A 23,831-nucleotide genomic window follows, 5' to 3' on the forward strand; every position below is an offset into this window, starting at 1 on the left:
AGGGTAAAAATTTGACTTGGCAAAAAAGTAAAACAGCCGTAACTCAAAAAGTTAGGCAGCCTAGAAAATGGGCAGGTTCTTCACATTTCGATGCATCCTTTTGCCACCCTTCTCTTTTTCTAACAAACATCTACTAATTTACATAGTCTCTCTACATGAGAAAAATCTAGAATTTTTTAATTTAGAACTCACTATATTAGCATACTAACTATATTTGAAGGCACATGTTAAAAACTCTTTGGATGTGCTGTGTGCTAGCAGTCTTTAAACTTTCAGTAAACATAAGTTTGTTCCAGTGAAACAAATATATTAATTTTCAGTAGTGAATATTTCTCTATATTATAGCCCATAGGTCCAAGTTGCTATACCCACATACACATTGCACTCCTGTCCTTTATGAAATAAGCTTTAATTATTTTTTAGCCCTTCTCTCAGTTGAAAAAAAAAAAAACCACCTTTAAAAAATAATTTAAAATTATACTTATTCTCTATTCTGGATTAACACCATTGTAACTCCATGGGGTCTTTCCCACCTTTAGTTCTTCTATTCTAGCCCGAGGCATAACTACCACTCTTTATCTCATATCGAGTTGTGATGATTTAAAAAAAAAAAAAAAAAGAGAGAAAAAAGGTTGAGAGATACTCAAGCTTTTATAGAGATAATAATCTTAGACAGGTGAAATCATTCTGTTGCTTGTTCTTTTTAAAATTGCAAAGAAAAGACAAAACTCTCATTGCTGATCCTGTATCCTTCAGAGATGGCAGCGCCAATCCTAGTGTCCAGAATAGTGGCCAATTCAAACATCATCTTTGCTTGTTTGGGTTTATACAACCAGTGGTTCCCAACACTGCGTTAACTTTTCTTCGTTGACTGCGTTGACAACAACGTGGTCACGATCGTATTGTGCGCCCCCTGTAAAGAAAAATTTCAAAGAGTGTAGATTATCTTTGAAATAAGAGACATGCACGCTAGGTTTCAGGGCAACTCTAATAAAGTGCTGGTGTAGACAGTTTCTCTTCTCAAGGCACTGAAAAGACAAACTGATTTTCATCACTGCCTGCTATTGGAATTCATTTTGAAACAGGGGAGGGTGCCTGCTCCTCCCCACCCCTTCAGCCACCCCTCGTCTTTTTCAGCCCGGATGGGAAAGGAAGGAAACACTGCAATGCAGTCAGGTGCAGCTCCTTTAAAACTGTCACTTCCCAAAAGTCAAACTTGGCTGTTCAGGTTCCCCTCAACAGTTGTCACTAAGGATGATGTTTACACGATGAAAAAAGTCCTGCTGCTAACAGACAATGCGAGCATGACCACACCAGGGATGAGGTCTGGTACTCATTTACTCCTAACCATTGTAATCCTGTATTTTGACCAGCTGCATCACAAGTCACCACACACAGAATATCACCCGATGTTCAGCTGCTTGCACTGGCAGCTGAACATACCCGAATGCAACATACAACCCTTTCTCAGAAGGGCTTAATTCACTCAAGTGATGCAATGCCAAACGTGCCCATAGAAGAGCACCACTAGTATCCTGACTTAAGAAACTCAGAAGCAAAGAAATGCTTGACTGGAGCTGAAAGTCAGAACTGACATGTTTTTCTCCAATCTAGCACAGTGCAGAAATGTAGGACACGTGCATCTCGTGTAGCACAACACACCTGCAGTGGCAGGTAATATTCCCATTGGAAACAGTAACCTGAGCCAACCATTTATACAGAGCACCAGGACACTCTTATGGACACCGTCTTTCCTTTCTGCACCTCGATAGCCTCGCTCTCCCGGAAAGTGCAAAAGACAGCCTGGCAGCTGACAGCTTATGATGGGCGTAACTGATATGGATTCAGCAGATCTCCGAAAGAAATATGCTCGGCACCTGGAGTCCTGCACGGGCAGGCATAACTAAGAGCAGCTCTTGTACTAAGAAAATGCCATCTCAAGCACCTTGGGTGATCTCCGCTTCAGGAGTCTGGGGAGGACCTTCTGGTGCCACTGTCCCAAATCAGAAAGGTCTCTGAGAAGGTTAACACCAACGTGATTTCTCTCCTGGCCATCACCAGGCAATTACTAAAAAGCAGTAGATACACAGTAGGAATACTTGCAAAGTTCCTCAGAAAGAGGGAAAAAAAAGAAGGGAATATCAGATCAAACACTCCCACGGGAAAAAAGCCTAACCAGCGGCTACAAAAAATAACATCAGCTACATAGCTCAGTTATCACTGTGCGCACAAAAAATATTTTGTAAGCAGTGTTTGACAGAATATAAACATGTTACAATGGAAAAAGATGGGATTTTTTTCAGTGGAACAAGAGACTATTTTCTTTGCTAGTGCGGTGCTCTGGACAAGGCTTCGCGCTATGCCAGTATCTCCACCAGGTGGCACCGGTAACTGCCCCGCTGAACAACTACATTCACTTGCTAAAGAATTCGTTAGTGCTCGATTTGGGGTCAAGAATGGATCAGCAGAATTGGCGGAAACAGGTAATGTTCCTACTAGGCTTTCTCAAATAAAAGCTAAATGTACCTAGTCTTTCATATTTACCTTACACATTCACTTTTTTCTTTAAACTAAGGATGCATCTATACTTTCATCGCCAGACCTATCCATTGTGAAGTTCTTCAATTATAAATGCAGAATACATAATTGTTTTTAACACGATTAACTGAAGACAAGGCAGCATAATAGTATTTCTGCTTGTTTGGTGCAACTCAGAACCGACTTTAGAAACAGGTATGCAGAGTCACTGTGACTAAAGGCTCTCCCTTGAACTGCAGTCTTTTTGACAAGTTTATAATTAATCTATCACTAGCTTTTTACGTCACTAAAGAGACTTTGTGACTATTTGTGCTAGTGTTGTGTTATGGTCAGACATCAGATAATGCTTTTCTCACAGTTCTGATAGTCCTGCCCTTTTTAGTTCTAAAGTACTGGCTGCTGACTCTGTTTTTTGGTTTGGTTTTGGGTTTTCTGGTTGGGTTTGCTTGGTTTGTGGTTTTTTTTTTGGTAATTGCTGTAATTAATGTCACAGCATCAATGCAATATTAGTTTTAAAACAGCCAAGATTAACAGCTATAGAAAATGATTACTCTCCCCACCCAAAAATGCAGTTATCTAAGAATATCTGATTATGCTAATTCTGCTAATCATTCCATTTGCTGCTTTTTCAGACCTTCTACAAAACTGTGAAAACGAAGTTTAGAAACACTATCTACATGAATCAAATTTCTGTGACAAAAGCGACTGTAAAACACACATCAAGTGTGCACAGACCTTAGGCTGCTATGGCAGAATCTCACGTTTCCAATAAAGGTATAGCCATTAATAAACAAATGAAAAAAAACTTTTTACATCCAATCACATCAGTGTACAGCAGTGTACAGCTTTCCCAATATCCTTTGGCTATTGCATCTACAACTACTATATAAGAAAATTTGCTCTATACAAATTAAAGTTAATGAGAAGCTAGGTTTTTCTTGCTTCAGCATTTTTAAATAATTATATTCACATCACCCAGTGCCACCTAAAATTAACTGAGGATATCTAGAGTGAGTGGACACTGGGAATACAAGATAAGCAAGTACTGTGAGTTACTAAACTCTTATGTAGGAAAAATGAAATTAAGTCCTAGGGCCTGTATAATTCAGGAGGTCAGACTAGCTAATCGGGTCTTTTTTGATTCTAGATTAAAGTAACTATAACACCATCCTTAATTTATAGGCACGTTTAGTGCCTATCCCACTGTAAATACCGTGTAATTAAGACACAATGTAATGAGATAACACATTTGCTTACCTTTGATATCTAAAACCAGGTTGGGTTTCATCTTGCTGTAAATCCTGCCATCAGGACTAATATGCCAATATTGTTTGTCTTCATTCCGCTCAAATGACAGACCGAGTTTAGAGCCAGGAGTTATAAGATTTCCAACAATTGTCAAGCAGCAGTCCTCGGCCATCTGTATAACCAGAAAGGCAACAGCAATTATTCAAAAGGCCTTACTTCTAGTATCCACTGGTTTTTGATCAGATAGGAGAGACGTCAGCAGGTGCAAACGGAATCTAGGAACTACTTTCCCTAAAGGAATGTATTTTTGCCCCAAACTCAAGACTACTTATTTTTCTTTTGTTCCTGTTTCTGCTGACACTCTCCACTACACAAGAACATTAAAATAACCATGCTGTATCAGATCAAAAGGTGCAATTAGCACCTGCCTCCAGCAGTGGCCAACAACAGATGCTATGGGAGATTACATTCACTCTGCTCTTGGGTGCAGGATGTTCCTCGTAAACTCTCCCAGTCTACAGCAATTTCCAGTCCAGAGACTTTTCCATGCAGAGCTGACACCGTTAGGGTTTCTGTCCCATATGTGAATTTGTTACCCACTTTCCACTGAGATCAATGTAACCCTTTTACACGTACACCCTTCTGTATCGTAACGCTTCCATGGCAAGCAGTTCCAAATCTTAACTACTACTATTACAAAAAAGATAAAATGAAGCAATAATTTGATAGGCAACTACTAGTTTTATTTGATGTTCTCCTCACCCCTCTTCCCCTCCCTACGTTTGCAGAAATTTCAATCATATCATCCCTCAAACCGCACCCTTTGCAGGCTAAAAAGTCCTAGCTATTTTCTCTCTTCCTTGCATAGAAGCCCTCTGTCTCATCTGGTCATCCTTTTTTTGCTCTTTAATTGTTTCTAGTTCTGCAATAACCTTTTGAGATAAAGGACATAACTGCATGGTGTAGAGTGTATGAATTTCACAGTGTGTCACAGTAGTATTTTCCTCTTTGTTCCATGTTCTTTTCCTGGTCATTTGTATTACTTGATGTCAAAACTCTGCAAATGTCTTTATGGTTAAAAAAAGAACTGGCAAAAAAACCAAATCAAGCTTCCTTGAAAAGAATATTAAGGCTGTATTAACAGTTAATTATTTTACGTGAACAGTGATTTTTCAATAGATCACCATAAGCCACCTCGTAACTTCTGAATAGACTTCAATGGCAGATTAAACAAGGTTATCTGCCATTGTTGATACGGCCCTAAATTATTAAATATGTAGTTTTGAAGAAGTAGTACTTCTTACTATCATAACCTAGAACTGAAGTAAGTTGATTTAGTTCTGCAGTTCTGAAATTCTCATCTGTATCTAGGCTACTACTTCACCCTTCTCCAAGAAACTCATGAAGAGTGAGGAGACCTGAATTCATATCTGCTATTTGTATCTGTTTCTGACAAAACAAGCAGAAGGACTTTCATAACCTGCTTACTGGTTACCCACCTATCTAAAACAGCCCTTCCTTGAAGACCTCAGCATACCTCAAGGTACCGTGACTCACGAGTCAGTGAGATGACCCAAGCTTACAGGAAGAAAGGCACAAGTTCTTCCAGTAACCTGTCTCTGCCTACATGCACGCGTCTGCCCACCCACCAGCTTAATTTTCTTTTTAAAATGTGGTGAAAACCAAATTTTTTTTGGTGCAAAATACATTTACTGATATTCAACAGAAAGATGGCAGAGCTCTGTAAGAGTTCGGTAATTTAAGATCAATGCTGTGAGCTTGCACCCTGCACTAAGCTACCCGATTGCTGTACAGCATGAGTGTGTATTTTCTGTACATAGAAAAACTGCTTTATGAGATGCAGAGACAGGGACAAAAAACAAAAGCATTTATCCAGAGCCATGTAACACCACACTGTCGCGATATGAATACTTGCAGTGAAATGTTTGAGAGGCGCTAGCAAGACAGAAGTCTTTTGTATGCGATATTAAAGCTTTTAGCTTACTTGGCACCATTTTGCTGTCTGCATAAATCTCTTTTACTACCGCATGTGTCCTGTAAACATGTCCAAACAATGCCTTAGCTTATTAACAGTAAGATTCTTCCCTCCAGCATAGATGACATAGTTATAAATGGCTCCTTTGAAGTTATACAATCCTATAGAAAAAGTTCACATGATTCTTTGCTGTCAAGCTGTTTAACAGTATTAAAGTAACTTAATTTTCTTTGGCCGGCATCCCTACCTAAGACTGTTCATGCTTAAACATTATGAACTGCGCATACCTCTGCTCACCTTAATGACAATTCGCACACGATTAGTTTTATGGACTGTGAGAAAAGTAGGACTTCATTTGGAAACTTGTACAGAGGAATGGAAAAGGGATGAATTTGACAAATACAGGGATAACCACTAAAAAAAACTAACCAACCAAAAAAAACCCCAAAGAGTGGGATTTTATCTTATAGCTTGCCTGAATGCAGAAGAGGATATAACCTACATTACACTAATTGACCCACCACAAGGTACGCATGGTTAAAAATATTATCAGGAAGGGTCAGCATTTTAAAAGGTCTCCCCTGCTTTGACACTTCTGTGATATTTTCACCGTGGAGAAAGAGGGCATGAAAGTGGAAGGAGCTCATCAAGAGTAGACAACGATCTCCTGGTGTTGATTGTACTTATGAGGCTACTATTCTTTAGGGGAAAAAGTAAAGAATAACTAAAATCTCTCAAAATTTCAATTACATCAAAAAAGGTATCTTACAAGTAGTTTATAACACCTGAAAAGACAGAATTCAACAAAAGATACCAACAACAACCACCAAAAAAAACCCTTACCCAAAAAACAACCCCTACAAAAAGACTGTATTACAGCTGAAATGGAATAAGCTTATAAAATACATTAAGATGATACAGTAGGAATTGAATTCAGAAAGCCCTACTATTGGAGAAGAAAAAATTTCACATTGAACTTGAACCTCACCCGGCACCTTATGAATCCATCCTGATAAACCCAGATTTGGTCATCTGAGTCTGTATCTTCTGCAACCTGTATTCTGAGAAGATTCAGATTGTCTAAGTTTCCATCAGCTGACATGAATTTTCCCGTTTCCTTGTTTCGAAGCCTGAAGTACACACGTTTCTACAGGAAAAAAAAAAACATAACTCTAACCACAGTCTCAGCACAGAACACATCCTGCTCTGATTAACTTCAGAGCAATTACTGTTCGGTGCTGAACCCTACGCCTCCCTCTTTCTTTCAGAAAGCTTAATTTTCCATTCTAGAATTTAATTCCAAAGTCCATAAATGTCTAGGACAAGCCAAGCTTGGAGAACTCCCCATTCTGCATGGAGAATTTTAGACTTTCCTCTGCACTCAGATCAGCACATGGTGGAAAGCTAAGAATTTTTAATTCAGAGCAGCACCAGCTTCTCTCTGGTAACTTCTTGCATAAACGCTCTTAGCTTTCATTAAGGATGCACTCGTGCAGTGCTGCTTATTTCACTGGCAGCAAGTATTACGCTGCACATTCATGCTGCTGCTTGTTACACATTAAATTTCTGTTTAGACAAGCTCTCAGCCAGGGCAGTCAAAATGCATTATTCCTAACTCTGCTTAAGGCTATACAATGACAGCAAGCAAATGCATTTGGTTACAGGTACAAGTAATCCATGAATTACAAAAACTTGCTTCCTCAATAAAATAGGGCTCAGCAAGACCCTCAAATATTAAAGCTCACAGGACTGCTGCAGCATTGGACCAAAGCACATGGTCCTTTTTTAGAGAACAAAATGAAAAGGACACCACGAGAATAAATTTTGCATTAGATATGAAAATTATTCTGCTATGTAATAAGCAGGGAAGGACTTTACCCCCTAAATCAACACAAAATCACTACTAATTGAAGTATCCAATTTTGTTGACCGACTTTCTTGTTGTTCCAAAAATAATGCAGATAGTACAGACAGTACACCAGTGACCAGTGTGGGTGCTAATTATAAAACAACTTAAAATAATTTATATACAGTAGTTATAGCCATTATTTGTTAAAATCATTTAGCCAATCCTTATATGCTGTCTTCTCTATTTTGGTTTAAAGTATGCTTAATGAACAGTTTAAGAAGTAGAACTGCAAAGCCATGTAGCATAATCAAATAGCTTTTATTACAAGCGAAACCGTAGAGCAATTTCTTTACACAATTGCCACTACTGAAGCTTATGACATGCATCAAGACCATAACATTGCTTTGAACTGTGTAATATTCCCCCACCCCATTACAAAATATAAATTAGTACTTGACAATCTCACGTCAGAGCCTACTCACCTGCAGTAAAGGTCTCAGAGAACCTATCTGGCGATAGCCACTCATTTTATGCCAATCTGGAATTTCATTTGGTGATAACAACATCTGACGCCCCCTATAATTACTATGCTCATAAATAATCCATCTATGAGGGGAAAAAAAAAAAAGAAAAAGAAAAAAGACAGAATGCTTTTACTGCCAAATCCTGCTTTGGAATCAATAAATGGGTTTAACAGAAATTTTCCCCACATAGTAGTAGCATTTAGCTTTGGAAAGGCAACGACCTTCTTTTTAACTCAAAAGTAATAAAATCATGTTCGGATTTAGATCAATAGCATTAAGATGAGTACACTGGAGTTCACATTTTAAAGGCCTGTTATTTAAAAATTACAAGCTGAATGAAACAAAGCATTTTCTTGCCTTAAAGGGAGAACCCAACTTTTAAGTATCATCTGTTTTCAGGAGGTACTCTGACTCCTCAAGGAGCGTATATGTATATGATATATATGCTGTATATGATAGAGTGCTGCATGTGTAGAACCAGTAGTTCTGTGTATCTTAATTTGCACAGGCCTGACCCACATGGGAAAGAACTACTAGGGATGCAGACTGAAACAGGCAAATACTGGAACTGCAATAGGGTGAAGTTCTCTAGGGTATTTTGATAGAGGTTTTATTTCAGAACACCTTTCCTCTTTCCAAATACCTGAAAGAAAAAAAAAGAAGGGAAAAAAAGAAAAAAAGACAGAGAGAGAGGAAAAAAAGGCATAGGCTAAACAAAAAACATATTTTGTTTAGCATAGCCTACCACACATCCAACCACACTTACAATCAGATTGAGAGCAACCTGTCAGAACCTGACTTCTGCTTCTCTGCTGTTGGCACAGGCAATAAATTCCAACTAGACTTTGAAATAGGCTGCAATGCAGTGAAATTCCTTGAGTTTTCTCGCACTGAGTTGTTGGGACTGTCCAAGAGCCATAGGTTTTTGAGTACAAGAACACTCAATATGCACATTTTCCCTGTTATCTCCTTTCCTCCAACTGATTTGTCAGTATTTGTCTATATCCTATATCCAGAAAAAGCACACTCACCTTAATTTTGCTGCTTTTCACAGCCTAATGCACATCTCTGCCCAGGTATGAAATTAAGAGAATCATAAATGGATGTCTCTTAGCAAAGGAAGAGAAAACGAAAACCCCTTCATGAAGAGAGGCACTAGGGGCAAGGACCCTCTGAAACCTGTATTTTAGCACATTTCAGCAGCTGACCCTGCTAAAATGAAATCAGAATTTTCATATCATACTCTATACGTTTCCAATGATCAACCAGAAAAAACATATCTATTCACTGGACAGGAAACATGCACAGTTCACAACTCCGTTACCCAGACTCATGGTAACCACGTTCTTGGCAAAGAAGTAACTTGATGCTTGAGTTCTTGTTATTTCATGTTATGCAAAGTGGGAATCAGCTATATTGTGGTTATGGTGAAAGATATTGAAATCTCAGGAGACTTCAGAATACGGAGCATGTACCTTCTCTTTTGACCTTTATGTTTCAAACTTCAGTTCAGCGTGCTAAGGAAACCCTTTGATCAGCTTATACAAACGGGGAAAATGGTTTGCTCTACAGATCTGGTATTAGCTATCCACTTGAGGGCAGTCTTAAGCTATCCAACAGCATCTCTCTAGCACACACCTTGGAAATTTACCTCTCCAAAAGAATACATTTAAATGCAAAGCAACAGTAACATGGATCTATCATTAAAAAAAAATAAGTCACTTTCTTCAAGTTACAAAAAACCTGAACATATACTTGGGGCAAGTATCTTGGAGGTAGAGGCTAACAACAGGGAAAAAAAGAAAAACAGAAATTTAACAGCACTAGAAGAAGATAGCACAGTAGTTTTCAAAAGACTTCCAGACAGTTTTTAAACTTCATCACAGACTATTTTTACAAGATCTTCAAAAAGAAATTTAGAGAACACAACTGCTTAAAAATAGCTAAGGAATTTAACTGATAGATTTACAACCCAGTTCCTGAAGTAAAAGGGATTATTACTAATGCCAAAAGGGGCCAGATCACGATCTGATTGTACCATTGCGTCCATAACATCAGGTAAAAGGATGAACGTGAAGACCTGTTAAAACATTTGAACTTACAACACAGATCACAAATTGAATGATTTTATTAATTTTTTTTATGACTGAGATCTAAACAAAGAGCACAGAAGTTGCTTTTAAGGATGCTGTGCAAGCTGGCTTTTATGATACGGTGTGAGAGAAGCCACTAGTTTCCTTGTGAGCTTTATTCAAATTTATTTAAACTTCTAGCACAGGGCACCAGTCAGTGATAAAATTTTATTGAAAGAGGATGTGAAAAGGTTCTACAAGAAGAAACTGCATTAATGCACTACACACATTATGACATTCTAATTTTATGCTCCTTGCTTTCTAACATCTGTATTTTTTCTGTTGAATAACTACATCATTCTAAAGAATCAAAAAGTGATTTTAAACTTACATGCCGCCAAGGACTTGAACTGAAGCTATTCGAGGATTGTATCCCAGGAACTGGAGATTTAAGATTTCCGTACTGAATTCAATTTTCTTTCCTTGGAAACCCACCTTTTCAAAAAGAGCTATGCACGGCTCAGAAAGCTCCTGCAAAAGGAAGATGAGCACTTTTATAGGATGTTAGAACTCCAGATGCTAACTGTGAACATCATTACTCCACACAGCCCTTTTATTCCAGAGGCTTCCTCTTGATTGTTTAAGATCAAAGACCCTGAATAATGTTCTTGCTCTGCAACAGGTTACTTAGAAGAAAGTTTTAAAAGTAGTAATAAAAAGCTCTTATACAAAACACACAAGGAATCTTCTCGCATGACACGTTAAACTTCCTTATCTTAAGGCACACACAAATGTCTCTGTAGTTGATTCTTGCATAGTACCTTAAGTATGTTTTTAAATACATTTTAATTAATGCCATATCCCTCTTCCATTGCACTAAACACCACTCATTGTAGTAATTTTTACCTTCAGACCTGCACACACAGTGAAGATAATATTGATTTCTACAGCTTCAAATGATGCCAGCCTTGCCTCACTGCTTATCACTTGCTGCTCTCATTATTAACTCTTGAAGTAGCTTATGGCAACATCAATCTCTGACTAGACAAAAGCATCAAGATTTGTTCTTCTGAGGTGAAATTCACAACTCAAGCAAAAACCATAAAATCTGAATCCTCCAAATTGCTGTGGGGAGGTGATTCTTCTCCCTCTGTCAAAACACTTCTGGTGTCAAAGGGATTCTGCCCACATGAAGCCCCCTGCATCATTTAAATGCCTTCTAGGTAATAAACCTTGGACTCAATTTTTTTTTCCCCATGTGGTAAGGTGCCTGCAGTGGACTGGAAATAACCTCTCACAATTAAGGCCTTCCCTTGGAAGCTGGGAGGTAAGGGTTTGAAAACCCTCCGGGTAAAGTCAATTAAGCCTGAGTGTCCGGGTGTTAGTTTATGCTCACAGATAGAAATGACCCTGACACTCCCTTTCTTGCAAGTCTTCCAGCAACGACTGCATAAAGCCAACGCCACAGCCAGAAGAGCTCCTTCCTGCTGGCATGTGTTCAGCATGCTCGAAACACATCAACTGGATCAGGAACGCCCGACATGACGCGAAGTCTCGACAGACCCGCATCGGGCCTCAGGCATGGAAACAGGCCCTCCAAGGCAGAGGGTGGCTCCGTAGATGCACGGCAGCGGATATTCGCGCTTCCGTGTGACTTTGTTAGGCAAGACCTCATGTCTACCAATTTCTAGACAGTGCTTAAATTCCTCTTTAATCTTCCTTTAGATGTTTAAGGGCCCAGATGACAACGTTGCATGAGCGTCACCATTATCCACGCAGCAGGCCAGGTTATCACTCAGCAGCTGAGCTATGCTCCCTGATCGCACCCACACTGCCAGGCTGTGGCAAATGCCAGAAGACGTCTTCCAACTTACACCAAAATCAGAGTATGCTCATCCCCACCATGAAAGGTTAACGCCAGTTAGACTGTCATGCGTCATCACAGGTAAAGAGCCCACCAGGAGCAGTAAAACCGTTATGATGTGAGGTGCCTGCGACCCCTCAGCCCTTTTACAGACCTGAACCTGCACTCTGAGACTCACTACTGGCCAGGCAGCAGCCCTTGAGCCATGTGCAACGCTTCAGGAATAACCTACTTACAAAGAAAACACACAGGCAGAAAAGGCAATCCTCCAATTTTCGGCCACAACTTCCACTCTAGGCATTTTTTTTAGATTGAGCAGTACCACTGTTCTATAAAATGTTCCCCACAGAAAGAAGTGCAAGGTCAGCTCACGAGTTTTCTTTCAGTACTTCCCATGTAGTCCACTGTACAAAGCTGGTGCTCCTGTTTATCTACATTCAGTTACTTCACAGAGTTGCTCATTAAAAAGAAGTATTTTCAGCATGACTGTTCAAGCATAAACCACATTCACAGGTTTGGTTTTTTTTAATCATATGTTCAGGAAAAAGAACATGTAGCCAATTCAAGAGGGAAAAATGCTATTTTCTATCTGCAGCACAACCACATGGAGCATGCAAAGCAAGCACAATCGAGCAAAGATGCAGTGGTACAAAAAACCAAAACCCCTGAGCTTATGAATAAAAGCCCTTTTAAGTTTCACTTTCAAGTTCATTGAATATCCCTTTCATTTCCTTTTTTTATGGTTCCTTCGAAATGGAAGGAACCTTTGCAAAGGGGAGTTAAACTAGATACGTATAGTAACATGACATATTAAAATAGCAAAGGTGCTTCTTGTACAGAAATGTCACAGAAAAATCATGAGGAAAGTTATGGGAATGGCAGATGGTGGGGAGGCATTAAGATTGGCACTGCCAAAAACACAGTCCCAAAATAAATCTGACAGGTGAAACCAGTATTTAGAATAATAAGGTTCAAGCTTATGTGAAATTATGAAAAATGAGCAGTATAATATGATCATTTCCACCTAACTTCTTATTCTCTGTATTCTGGTTTACTAATAAACCACTGAGCAAAACAACCCATTTTCCTCTTCTCTGCAGGTAGGAAGCCTCTGAAGAAGGAAGCGGCAGCACATGACTTGCAGGCAGACGCAGCTCCATGCTACTGTCTGACATGTGATAAATTGTAGGGCTAGAATAAGTTTCAAAAGTTTTAAGAACTGGAAGAGGCACAGAACTGGCATTGGCTGTTTTAACACAACTGTTTCTGTAACAAATAATAAATTTTCCAAAAGCAAGCTGATCATTCCAGCTTGAAAAAAGCATTTTAAACCCAAGAACTCAATACTGACATGTACAAAAGAGCCTATTTTAGTTCACGGTGATCACCCACCAAGCTTGGCTAGAAACACTTCTAATACTTTTAATAGGATCGTTCTACTGGACAGCCAAGGAGTTCAGAAGGCAGACATACTTGCTGCAGATGTTTGTTTACACCGTACATCAAAATGCTCCAGAGACATGAAAGAGGATGACACATTTTAGTTCTCCTTTGTCAACTGCTACATCACTGACTGGTTACCAAAATTACAGTGGTGTGCAATAAAGTTGCCAAATTCAAAGAGAGTCAATAGTGTACTGCTTTTTAAAAATGAGTGCCATCTCTTCATATTGCCGTAAGTTCCTGGATTCTTGACCACCTTTTGCTAGTAATTACTTTGATCTTAAAAGATATTTGCAGATTCCTGAAGTGATCCATCATAATGATTGGTTATAGGCTTGAGCAAACTTGTTCCTTGCCACTGATGAGTTACAAAATATGTAAATGTTGTTTAGTTTGTATCCACCACACATAACAACAACACTGTCTGATTTTGCCAAATGGCACTGGGTGTTGCTTTACTTTATCTGGAAGGGTGCATTATTTCATGATTAACTCAAATTGCATTTCCTTGATGATAGCAATAGTGGTTTATAATTACATGTACTTCATGCAAAGTTGCTTAGTTAAGTCTGCTTTTTTAATATGCATAAAAAACAAGGTCCTCAGTACAGATGTTTCTTCAAACTGTCCTACTGACATTTTCTCAACCCACTCTAAGTGGTCTCTCCTACTGGGAAATAGAGAGTCTATCTGACACATCCTTGACTCCTTTTACAGAAGGCCTTTTTATAAGCTGTTATTAAGAACAGTGATGCCAGGCAGCTGCTTCTGTGATGTCCTCGCCTTTGCAAAAACAGCACAGAGGTCAAAAAAACTGACTGCAGCTAGGACATTTAACTGCTACTGCATAGAAAATAAAAATAAAAATACTCCTCTGCTATCTGTGTGTCCCTAGCATTTTTACTGTTGCAAAAAATGGGGAGGGCAGAGTCAGTGTACTTAGCTTTACTTTACAATATTTCTAATAGCTTTACTTACAATATTTATAATCCGTAAAGATTTTAGAACTGCTTGGGGTGAACAACCCATTGCCGTCAGATCAGGATAGATTCCTTCTTCTAACACATACTGGTTACCAGAGAATTCTTCCTCGTCATACACTACGCAGCTGCCGGAAGAAAGAGAAGAAATTGCCTCTTAAGAATTCTATTTAAGTAAAATGATGCTAGTGTTTCTCAGTCTTTAGCAAGAGCTACTGACAGAGACTGTATTTACAATGTTTTGTCCTGAGAAGCTGAAGACCGATGTGTAAACTTCAAAGCATTGTTCTCTGTAACTCCCCATATGCAAAACCACTTCAGGTATTAGAAATCTTGTTGCTTTTTTACAACTTTTACCATTGTAGCGATTTTGCAATATTCACTCAATATAAAACTTACCTGCCATCTAAAATTTTTGAAGACTTCACAGCAAATGAATCAATACATCTTGTGTTTTTTTCAAATATTTGGCAGTTACCCTTGAATTCAGGCTCTGAAAATAACTGGACCTTTAAAAAAGTTGCAAACATAGTTTAAAACAATTCATTCTTCAACCTTCAGTAACATGTCTCTAGCATTACTTCTATAACTAGATAAAAACATACTTAAAACACCCAGGTATCCTCAGTTGCATATATTATTTGTTAGCTCTTCAGTGTTGCAATCCTTCTTCAAGATAGAAAGGTAACAATACCAAAAATTACTTCCGGCTGTAAATCACTCAGTAATATACAAAAGAATTAAAACAACATTAACAAAGATAGCTCCTTGGACTATCCGCTAGAGAAGATTTTTAAATTCCCACAGAATAGCCAGAATAGGCACACCTTTACTAAAGGGCCATGAGTGGTTTTATTTTATATTATTAATCCATTTAATCTCCGAAATACGTACTCTTCCCACTAAATGAAAACTGTCTCTCAGATCATAAATGGTGCATAATCTTGGCAAAGTACTCAGACAGCATGCCAACAGGCATAGTATATATTCCCAGGGCAGATGGGCTTTATGTGCCTGTTACAGCTATAGTTACAGTCATGTCAGTGCTTCTTTCTCTGCTCGGAGGATAAGAGAAGATACATCAGACAGAGTCTTTTGTCCTCGTTAAAAAGAAAAAAAAAAATCTAAGCAGCAAACCTGCTAATTTGCTTAGAGGATAATTAACCCTGATCACACAGAAGTCATTCACATTATCGCATGCCTACCAGCTTTATTCACTCTTAGCAGAGATGCAAGTGTGGGCATGTACAGCGTTCTCCAAAGAGGAACATGCTGACGAGGGATGCAGTCTGTTGACTACAAGCCATTACTTCTTTGTTTCCTTAGGATAAGGTCTTAATAGGCACATAATATATAGTTGCAAATAATTTTTCATGCACATAGCTGAAAATAAGCAGCCTTGAGATTTTTATTCCCCACAGTTTATACATTTTCCTATGCAGGAGATTACAGAAAGGCATGCTACTAATCAAGAATACAAAACGAGACAGCTAAGACTTCTCTCCCTAGTTTCTAGTTCCATAACACGCTCACCATTTTGACTGAAATGAAAATAAAAGTAACTTTGTACAGAGACAAACATGAAAAGGTTCAGAATTATGAAAGGATGAAAAAAGCCGCCCATTAGTCTCACTGTCAAAAGTACGTATTAGGTCTTGCACGCAGGAGACAGTCCAACGTAAAAATATGTTAACTCACTGAACAGACAAGTTCTCCCTGCCATTTCCTTCTCTTAGTTATTGACAAAGATGGCATTAACTTCTAAGCACAACTCAGCAGTATTTGTGAGTGAATGAGACTCCCTTCTACTGCAACCACCATTAGCAGAACTGTTAAACAAAGAACTGGGTTCAAAAGGAATTAAGTCACAACTGTACCATGAACAACATCTAACTTGCAGAGCCCTCACCTCAGCAACAGACTGCGGGTACCTGCACCTCTGCACAGAGGGCTGCAGGCTCCAGCTCCTCAGAACAATCACCAACACCCCCAAAAACAGTTCACTTGCTAAACCAAATCATTGCCTGTGCCCTGAGAAAGTTCTGATGGCAGCTGTGTATTAAATCCCACCTTCCTTGGGCCTTAATGTGCCATACTTAAGAGGTTTGGAAAGCAGCCTTCCTTCACCTGCAGTTCTCACTCTTTGTCTGACTAGTCAACCACCTGTGCAAATACCTGGGTGTTACACTAGACAAAAAACCATTTCTTTATTTATACATGTTACAGATAGTACACAGTATGTTTCGTGCACTTATGAGAAGTATCTTACCTTGACTTTACCCCTTTCGCTTCCAACAACATCCTGCATAAGTTTGGAGAGGACAAAAAAAGAAAAAAAAAAAACCAACTTTTTAAACAGTGATAAAATAACAAACATACAAAATTTTACTATTGATTATTGTTTAAAGAATGTAAATAAATTGAATTTGATAGAAAAAGTATAGCTCCAAACACTTCAGAGAAACTTGAAAAACAAGTATAAAATGAACTCCTTACCATAATGATCGGCTGAACAGACGATATTTTGCAATTCTTTCCTCCCCATGCCTCAATGCTGGGATATAGGCCTTTAGACAGTATATACTGCTCCCCTGTAAACTCAGGATTCTCATAAGCCACCCATCTAAGAGAGACAGAAGAAGGTGGTGATGGCTAGAAGTCACACTACTTTTCCAAAATACAGATGTGTATATTCACTACTGTCTTAATGTAAGAACAAATAAAAAACTTTTCCCCCCTCAAGAGCCAAAAGGTGATGCTATTAAAACCCTAAACCACCACATGTATCTGATACTCCAAAACCCATGCAAATTTCACTTCCATTCACCCTACTATGTTGATATGAATCAGAGTGAATTAGCTAAAGCAGACCACAAATTCAAATACATCATCTGCTAGATATCCTAAAAGCTGTCTCCAGTAAGAATATTTTGAGATGTTTCACAATTCTACTGTTTTATCTAGATCAAGTTCTTCTCTAGAAAAAAAGACAGATATCGGAATAGAACTTTTTGGATAAAACTAACTTTCAGAGTCATCTTGGCAGTAAAGATAGGAATACTGATTTTTTTAGTGTTGCCTGTACCTACAGTTCAGTTGTGTTTAAGCAAACACACACCCCAACAGAAAGCTGAGCTGCAACAACAGGCATGTATGCTAATGAGAGCAGACTGCTCCCTGCTAGGAAGCACAGACATCAGCAGGAAGAACATCCTTGAAAGTTAAGCATTAAAACCATCACAAATTTGACCAGATTAATGTATTTAAATTCAAAGCCATTATTGTATGAATGCTCAGTCAGATCTCATGCCTAACACAGGCCACAAACTCAGATTTCTGCATCAAAACCATAACTTCTGTCTCAGTCAGAATATGCCTTTTTTAAAGACATTGAACTTTTGAGATACACGCTTGAAGTATTAGAAAAGCAACCAAATCACTACATATATATCTCCAATGTTCAGTTGTCCCTGGAGTGCTTTACTTCTAATCTGAATTATCTGCTATCAGCTAGTCTTGCTACGCATAGCCTACTACATTCAAGAAACCTTCTATTACGGCATTCTAACCCTGACTCCATACCGAACGCCCAGATAAAGCATTCCCACATCAGCACTACCTTTGGTTTTGTGATAACCTGCATAACTTCTGCTGCCTTTCGCTGCTCGACTTCCCAACCTTCCCCATAATTATATTCTGGCTCTTTTTTAAACTCATCCTTTTTTTTCTGTTGTTTGTTGGTTTTGTGGGTTTTTTTGAGTGCTGATATTACAGCTGGCCCCAGTAACAGCTGAGTCTCATTCATTTTATTTATGCAGGGATCAAGACATCTTGCTGGTTCCTGGTTCTACAGGATAATCTTCTACTCATAGTCAATTTTTAATTTTAGCCAACAAGTATATGCTAGGTTATGCCAAAACCCACTTTCAGTGCAGTCTTCTTATAGTTTCAACAGTAACAAAAAGTTTCACATCATAAAGCAGTAAAATGATACGAAACTTATAATTTGCAGTGGATGCTAACTCTCACCAGCTAAATTCACCATAAAATGGCCTACATGTGTCAAGCAACTGGATTCTATTAAACTGTAGTTTTATTCCAAGAACAAAACGCCAGAGTCTCTGCAAATGTAAGAAGTGGGATAACTTCAAACTGAAATAAAGCTGCATCAACATGTATGTGCTGAGAGTATGAAATTTGTATTATTTATCCATGGCAAACACTCATATTGTGATTCACATTTATCACTATTCACATCTCTTGGTTTGCCTCAGATATAATCAATTATTCTAACTTGTTATGCACTAATTACTTAAGGCATATTTCAAGGCACATTTCAAAATCACCTCAAAGTAATTCATCAAAGAGACATCGGTATGTACAATAAATTGAGCAGGCAGTTCAGATGTCTCAGGTGTGTCTATACCTGTATGCCACATATACCAAAAGCTGTGAAAGTGAGGTTTCCTTAACCAATTTCTTCAGCAGACATTCATTAGATTTTTCAATGCACAAATGCCAGGATACAACTACAGTGCATGACAGTTTAACTTGATTGACATCTGTGCAAACAAGTGTTTCTGATATTAAGTGAATGATAAAACATGCCAGATGCCTCCTAAGAATCTCTCGGTAGCAGTTATTTCATTTCACCCCATCTAAAAAGAAGGCTGAATATAGAAGTAATCAACATATCTCACTTTAAGCACATGTTTATGTTGAAATCAATGGGATTTAAATAAGCAAGTACCACTCTCCCATGCAAGTCAGCCCATACAGTTAGAGAGTCAGGGCTTATAAGTGACATACTTGTGCCTTTACACTACCTTCAGAAGCCCACAGAAGCTGCTGAGACTAGTAATAACAGCAGCAAGGACAGGCAGCTGAATTTGGTACCAGCTAAACCTGTCAGACCTCATGACTATCCCCTAGGAAGGAGCAGTGCCTTAATCCAACTTCTGAGTAACAGAAAGGCCTGGAGAGCAAGTCATGGCCTCCATATCTAAGCAAGAGCGTCACATCCCAGCTGCCAGGCACCACAAAAACTGAAGTACTGCTCTGCAGCAAGGCAACAACAATCCTGCCCCACAGGGAGCTAATTCTCCTAACGCAACAGTTTTTGTAACCCCCAGCCCTACAAATTGCCTTAGTTAGGCTGAGCAACAGCCTCGTCCCAGGTTGCTGGCAGGGTGGTGCTGGAGACCTTCGCTCCTCTGCACCATCCATGTCCCTGGAACCACAGATGGAGAGAAAAGTGTCGATTATATATTATTGATACTATTACATGCACAGTATCTTTTCCCAAACCCTTTTATATATGATATCTAGGAACCGCACCTCCAAACAGGGTCTGGAAGAACAGCCAAGAAAAGAACCCAGAGGCAGTAACTTGCCAAATATCAGCTTTGCTCATGGTTAGCCCAGGATTCATCTTACCTGACTTTACCTTTCAAAACATTGCCCATTTCTCATAACGTATGCTCTTCCTAGTGTTAGCTGAGAGGGGTAATCCCCCCTTTTTGCATTGCTCAGACTCATTTTAGGACAGGACAGATTACTTAAATCCTGGAAGGACCTTCTCTCTCAGCTACGGAAGAAATGGCAACATCTTCATTTAACTAAATGCCATAGTTGTAAAAAGTAAGCTTTCAGGCACAGAAGCAGTCCTTCAGGCCTGAAATAGAATTCACAATCTTTAAAGCTTAAATACTACACAGAGACAATGGGGTTTAAATCACTTGCAGATTTGTAGCATGATTAACAGAGGTAATAAAATTCTGTTTATAGGAAAGAGAGGAAACAGGTTCTTTACATACCCCTTCGTTCTTGTGGTTCCTAGTACCCCAGGGACATGCGAACTTTAATTTCATGAATCCTTGAAAGGTTTTTTCAAATGTCAGTTCAGCTCGGTTCAGAGATGGAGGGAAGATTTGTTTGAAATGTTCTCCCACGGGGTACCCAAGGGCTCTTGCCCTTTTCAGCTCCCAGGGGAGGTTTGTTCTTGTACCTTGTGTCTCTTTAGTTTCACCCATGTTTCCTTCCCCAGTGCATCCAGATTAAATTTAATATATTCTGTCTCCTGTATATGAACTACTCATCACCTAATGACTTCCTTAGTATCACTATCCATATGTACACTAGAAGCAGCCAAATCTGCACTGTGGACTAGTAACTTAAAAATTAGGGGAAAACCAGGCTGATTACAGGACCACAGTAAAACAAACGCCTACTTAAAAAAAAAAACAACAACAACAACAAAAAAACACCCAACAAAAATCTGAAGAAGTTCTTCCACTAAGTTCAAAAAGTATCAACTAAAAGACAGGGGCTTTTTCAGTATATTTACCAAAAGTTTGGTGTGTTTATGGATAAAGAAAAGGCACACTTCAAATGCAATTCCTGTTATTTTGATCACTATTAAATACAAGGTTGACGAGTTATTAAGCAGAGAGGAAATCAAAATTGTACAGCAGTTGATTTTAGTACTTGCTTAAACTTGTAAAGGGTGTTACTTGTTGCTAGTAAACACTTCCATTTTCCGACACTTAAAACTCTGCCAACTTGAAGGTAAAGATCAAACCCTACTTAAAAGAAGAAAGCCCTCTCCTATTTTCAGACAGCCTGGATTCCTTTTCTCCAGCCCCAACAGCAGAAGAAAAAAATACTTCTGATTTTATGTTTGCCCAATCTCTGAAGAATGATGAAGAGCAAAAGATGTACCGATTTTTCAAAAGTCAATCCTCATCACTTTAGGATTTTTTTTTCAAGATGTCTTTACAACAGATTGAGCAAACACATTAAAATATTGCTTGGAAACATTCTTCAGAAACACAATAGCCGAAAATTTTCATGCAGCTAGCGCTCAGTTAACCCAAAATGGAGTATTCACTCCCCAAATACAGAGCTGGGCTGTCTTCAGCATACAGTCTAAAGATGCAGTTTAGCTTAGAACTTGTTCAGTAGTATCTGTGCTCTGCAGTGTCAGGCTTTCTTTTCTTTGATATACCCTTTAAATTACAGAGCAATCAAATTAATTATGTGGGAAATGCAGATCATCTGTTATCCGTTATCATCTGTTATCTGCTTAACCCAGAAACCCGTAGTTAAAAAATTGCTATGAAAGGTTCAGGGCTTCTTACATTTTTGAGATTTTTTTTAATGAAGTCTTTTCAATACGATACCAGGAAGGTTACTTCGAAATAGTATGAGAAGCTTCTATTAAATCTGTCACAGTTCACTATGACATCATGTATGTTACAGTCTAAACAGCTCAGGAAATTGCTCAATGGATTATTCATCACTCGATGACTGATTTCTTGGAAGGAAAGATATAAAAATTGTCTACCTGAACAGTTACTTAATACTTAAAATAAAGCATTTTATTACGAAGCATGACTTAATGTGAATCATTCACCGTTTCTCACACATTAGCATTTAGCAAGAACACCACCACAAAACGCCCAAACACTCACAACCTCTTTGGAAACAAAAGGGTCGTACAAGACTGGTAAGAGTTGAGTGCTAGTCACCTGTTATGAACAATGCACCTAAATTTTTAAAAAGCTTATTGCTACAAATGACATCTTTAAGAGACTACGAGGTGAGATTACAAGAGCACTAGCAGAGTCTGTGGGACAAGAGTTTTGTTTGTAATGACTTCTAGCTGCCTTTACCATCAGAGCATTAGAGTCGCTCTTAATGACTAGAATACTCAAACTCGATTCCTATCTCAGCTGCAACAGACACATTTACTAGAACAACTACACAAAGGGTGTGATAGGTAACCCACAATTTGTTTCCCAACCTTCAGAGGTGACTCTTTCCCATGAATCTCCCTTGCATATTACAGAAGACAAAAGGACACAGTGGCTTCAAAGGTCACCAGGCAGAAAAAAAACCTGCTGTCGCACCATGTTCATGTACAAATTAAAAGCATTCCTCTGGAATGCACTGAGCTTGATTCTGCAATCTTTATCCAGATAAAACTTGCAGAGATATCACACACATAACACACAGAAAGATTTAGGGCGTGGCTGGGTAAGGCAGAGCTTTCAGCAAGTCACCTACATATACCAGGCAGGGAGAGAGACTGCACATCTCATACTCTTTTGGTTCTACTACCTTAAGTAATTTTGTATGTTTGGAGACATGATTGCTAATACCTGTTTGTATTTCCAAAACACTTTGATGCAGACTGCAAGGCTGTGAAACTCAATCTGCAATTGATGTACTAAACAAATCAAACAAGTCTATCAACTTATCAACTGTGTGTGCCAACTCACATGGCACAGAGAGTAAGAGTTGTTAATGACCACTACAATGCAAAAGTTTTGGGAACCACTGTGTTAAAAAAAAAAAAAAAAAAGAAAGCAACATTACTTTTCAGAACAGTTAAAGTCTCCTTAAGTCTCCTTAATATCAGAATGTCTTCGTGAGCATGGTAAGAGTTATCTCCATTTTACACACCACTGAGAGAAAGAGCAAGGAATTTGCCCCTGGTCAAACACAAGAACCCTGGAAATTACCTCTGTAACAATTTTGCTATTGAAATGCTTAAAAAGAAAAATAAAAATACAGCCATGAGAACATGCTATTTCTACCTTCCTGATGAAATCTCATCTCATACTTTCATACTTTGTGTATCACATGTCAACATTTCCTGGGACCATCTGATCTTATCGTGAGAAGAAAACCAATTTACTGTACATATTCACAAAAACTTCTTTTCACATTCTGCAGTCAAGGGCAGAAAATTTTATCTGAAGACTCCACACAGACATTAGAAGTCCGAGTGCTGAAAAACATCTGCAAATACTATCAAATTCTAAAAAGAATAGCACACTTTAAATTACACAGGGATTAAAAATATCACTTACACGCCACTTAGCACATTTATAGACTGTGTCCTCAGCCCGTATCCAGTGTCTTTCAAATTGGAAATAATTCCTAACACATTAATGTTGGAACCCTTTGATCCAAAGTCTTTTTCACTGTACATTATCATATGGGAGCTTGTGAAGTCCTATTAAAACAAAGAGAAGCATCATAAGGAAAATGCAACAGGATGTCTCACTGCACTCAGGAGATGCCTACTACATGTTCTTGGAACTTACACCAACAATCGGTCGCAGTGACTGCAACTCTTCATCATAGCCACCCCAGTCTGTCCAATCCCGATACGCTCCTTCTTCCAGCAAGTACTGATGGCCTTCAAACCGGGGCTTCTCATAACCGACCCAACTAAACAACAACAACAGAATCTGCGTGTGAAAACGGACAACTGCCACTCCATGTTGTTATGGAGCAGATACAGATGT

The 23,831-nt window shown here is 38.7% G+C and overlaps 1 protein-coding gene across 1 annotated transcript in view; it reads right to left on the bottom strand.

The window, feature by feature from the left end:
- Positions 1 to 634: 634 nt before the first annotated feature.
- CRYBG1 (crystallin beta-gamma domain containing 1) overlaps positions 635 to 23,831 on the bottom strand; it is a 41,730-nt gene continuing 18,533 nt past the window's right edge. The window contains exons 12-22 of the mRNA XM_074581019.1: positions 23,628 to 23,754; positions 23,391 to 23,536; positions 17,011 to 17,137; positions 16,784 to 16,816; positions 14,914 to 15,023; positions 14,513 to 14,642; positions 10,619 to 10,758; positions 8,114 to 8,237; positions 6,771 to 6,929; positions 3,796 to 3,958; positions 635 to 913 (exon numbers count right to left, since the gene is read on the bottom strand). Coding sequence (XP_074437120.1) covers positions 825 to 913; positions 3,796 to 3,958; positions 6,771 to 6,929; positions 8,114 to 8,237; positions 10,619 to 10,758; positions 14,513 to 14,642; positions 14,914 to 15,023; positions 16,784 to 16,816; positions 17,011 to 17,137; positions 23,391 to 23,536; positions 23,628 to 23,754 — 1,348 coding nt within the window. The 3' untranslated portion in view covers positions 635 to 824. The remainder of the gene's footprint in view (positions 914 to 3,795; positions 3,959 to 6,770; positions 6,930 to 8,113; positions 8,238 to 10,618; positions 10,759 to 14,512; positions 14,643 to 14,913; positions 15,024 to 16,783; positions 16,817 to 17,010; positions 17,138 to 23,390; positions 23,537 to 23,627; positions 23,755 to 23,831) is intronic.

Source organism: Larus michahellis, chromosome 3 (assembly GCF_964199755.1).
Source record: "Larus michahellis chromosome 3, bLarMic1.1, whole genome shotgun sequence".
Lineage (NCBI taxonomy): Eukaryota > Metazoa > Chordata > Aves > Charadriiformes > Laridae > Larus > Larus michahellis.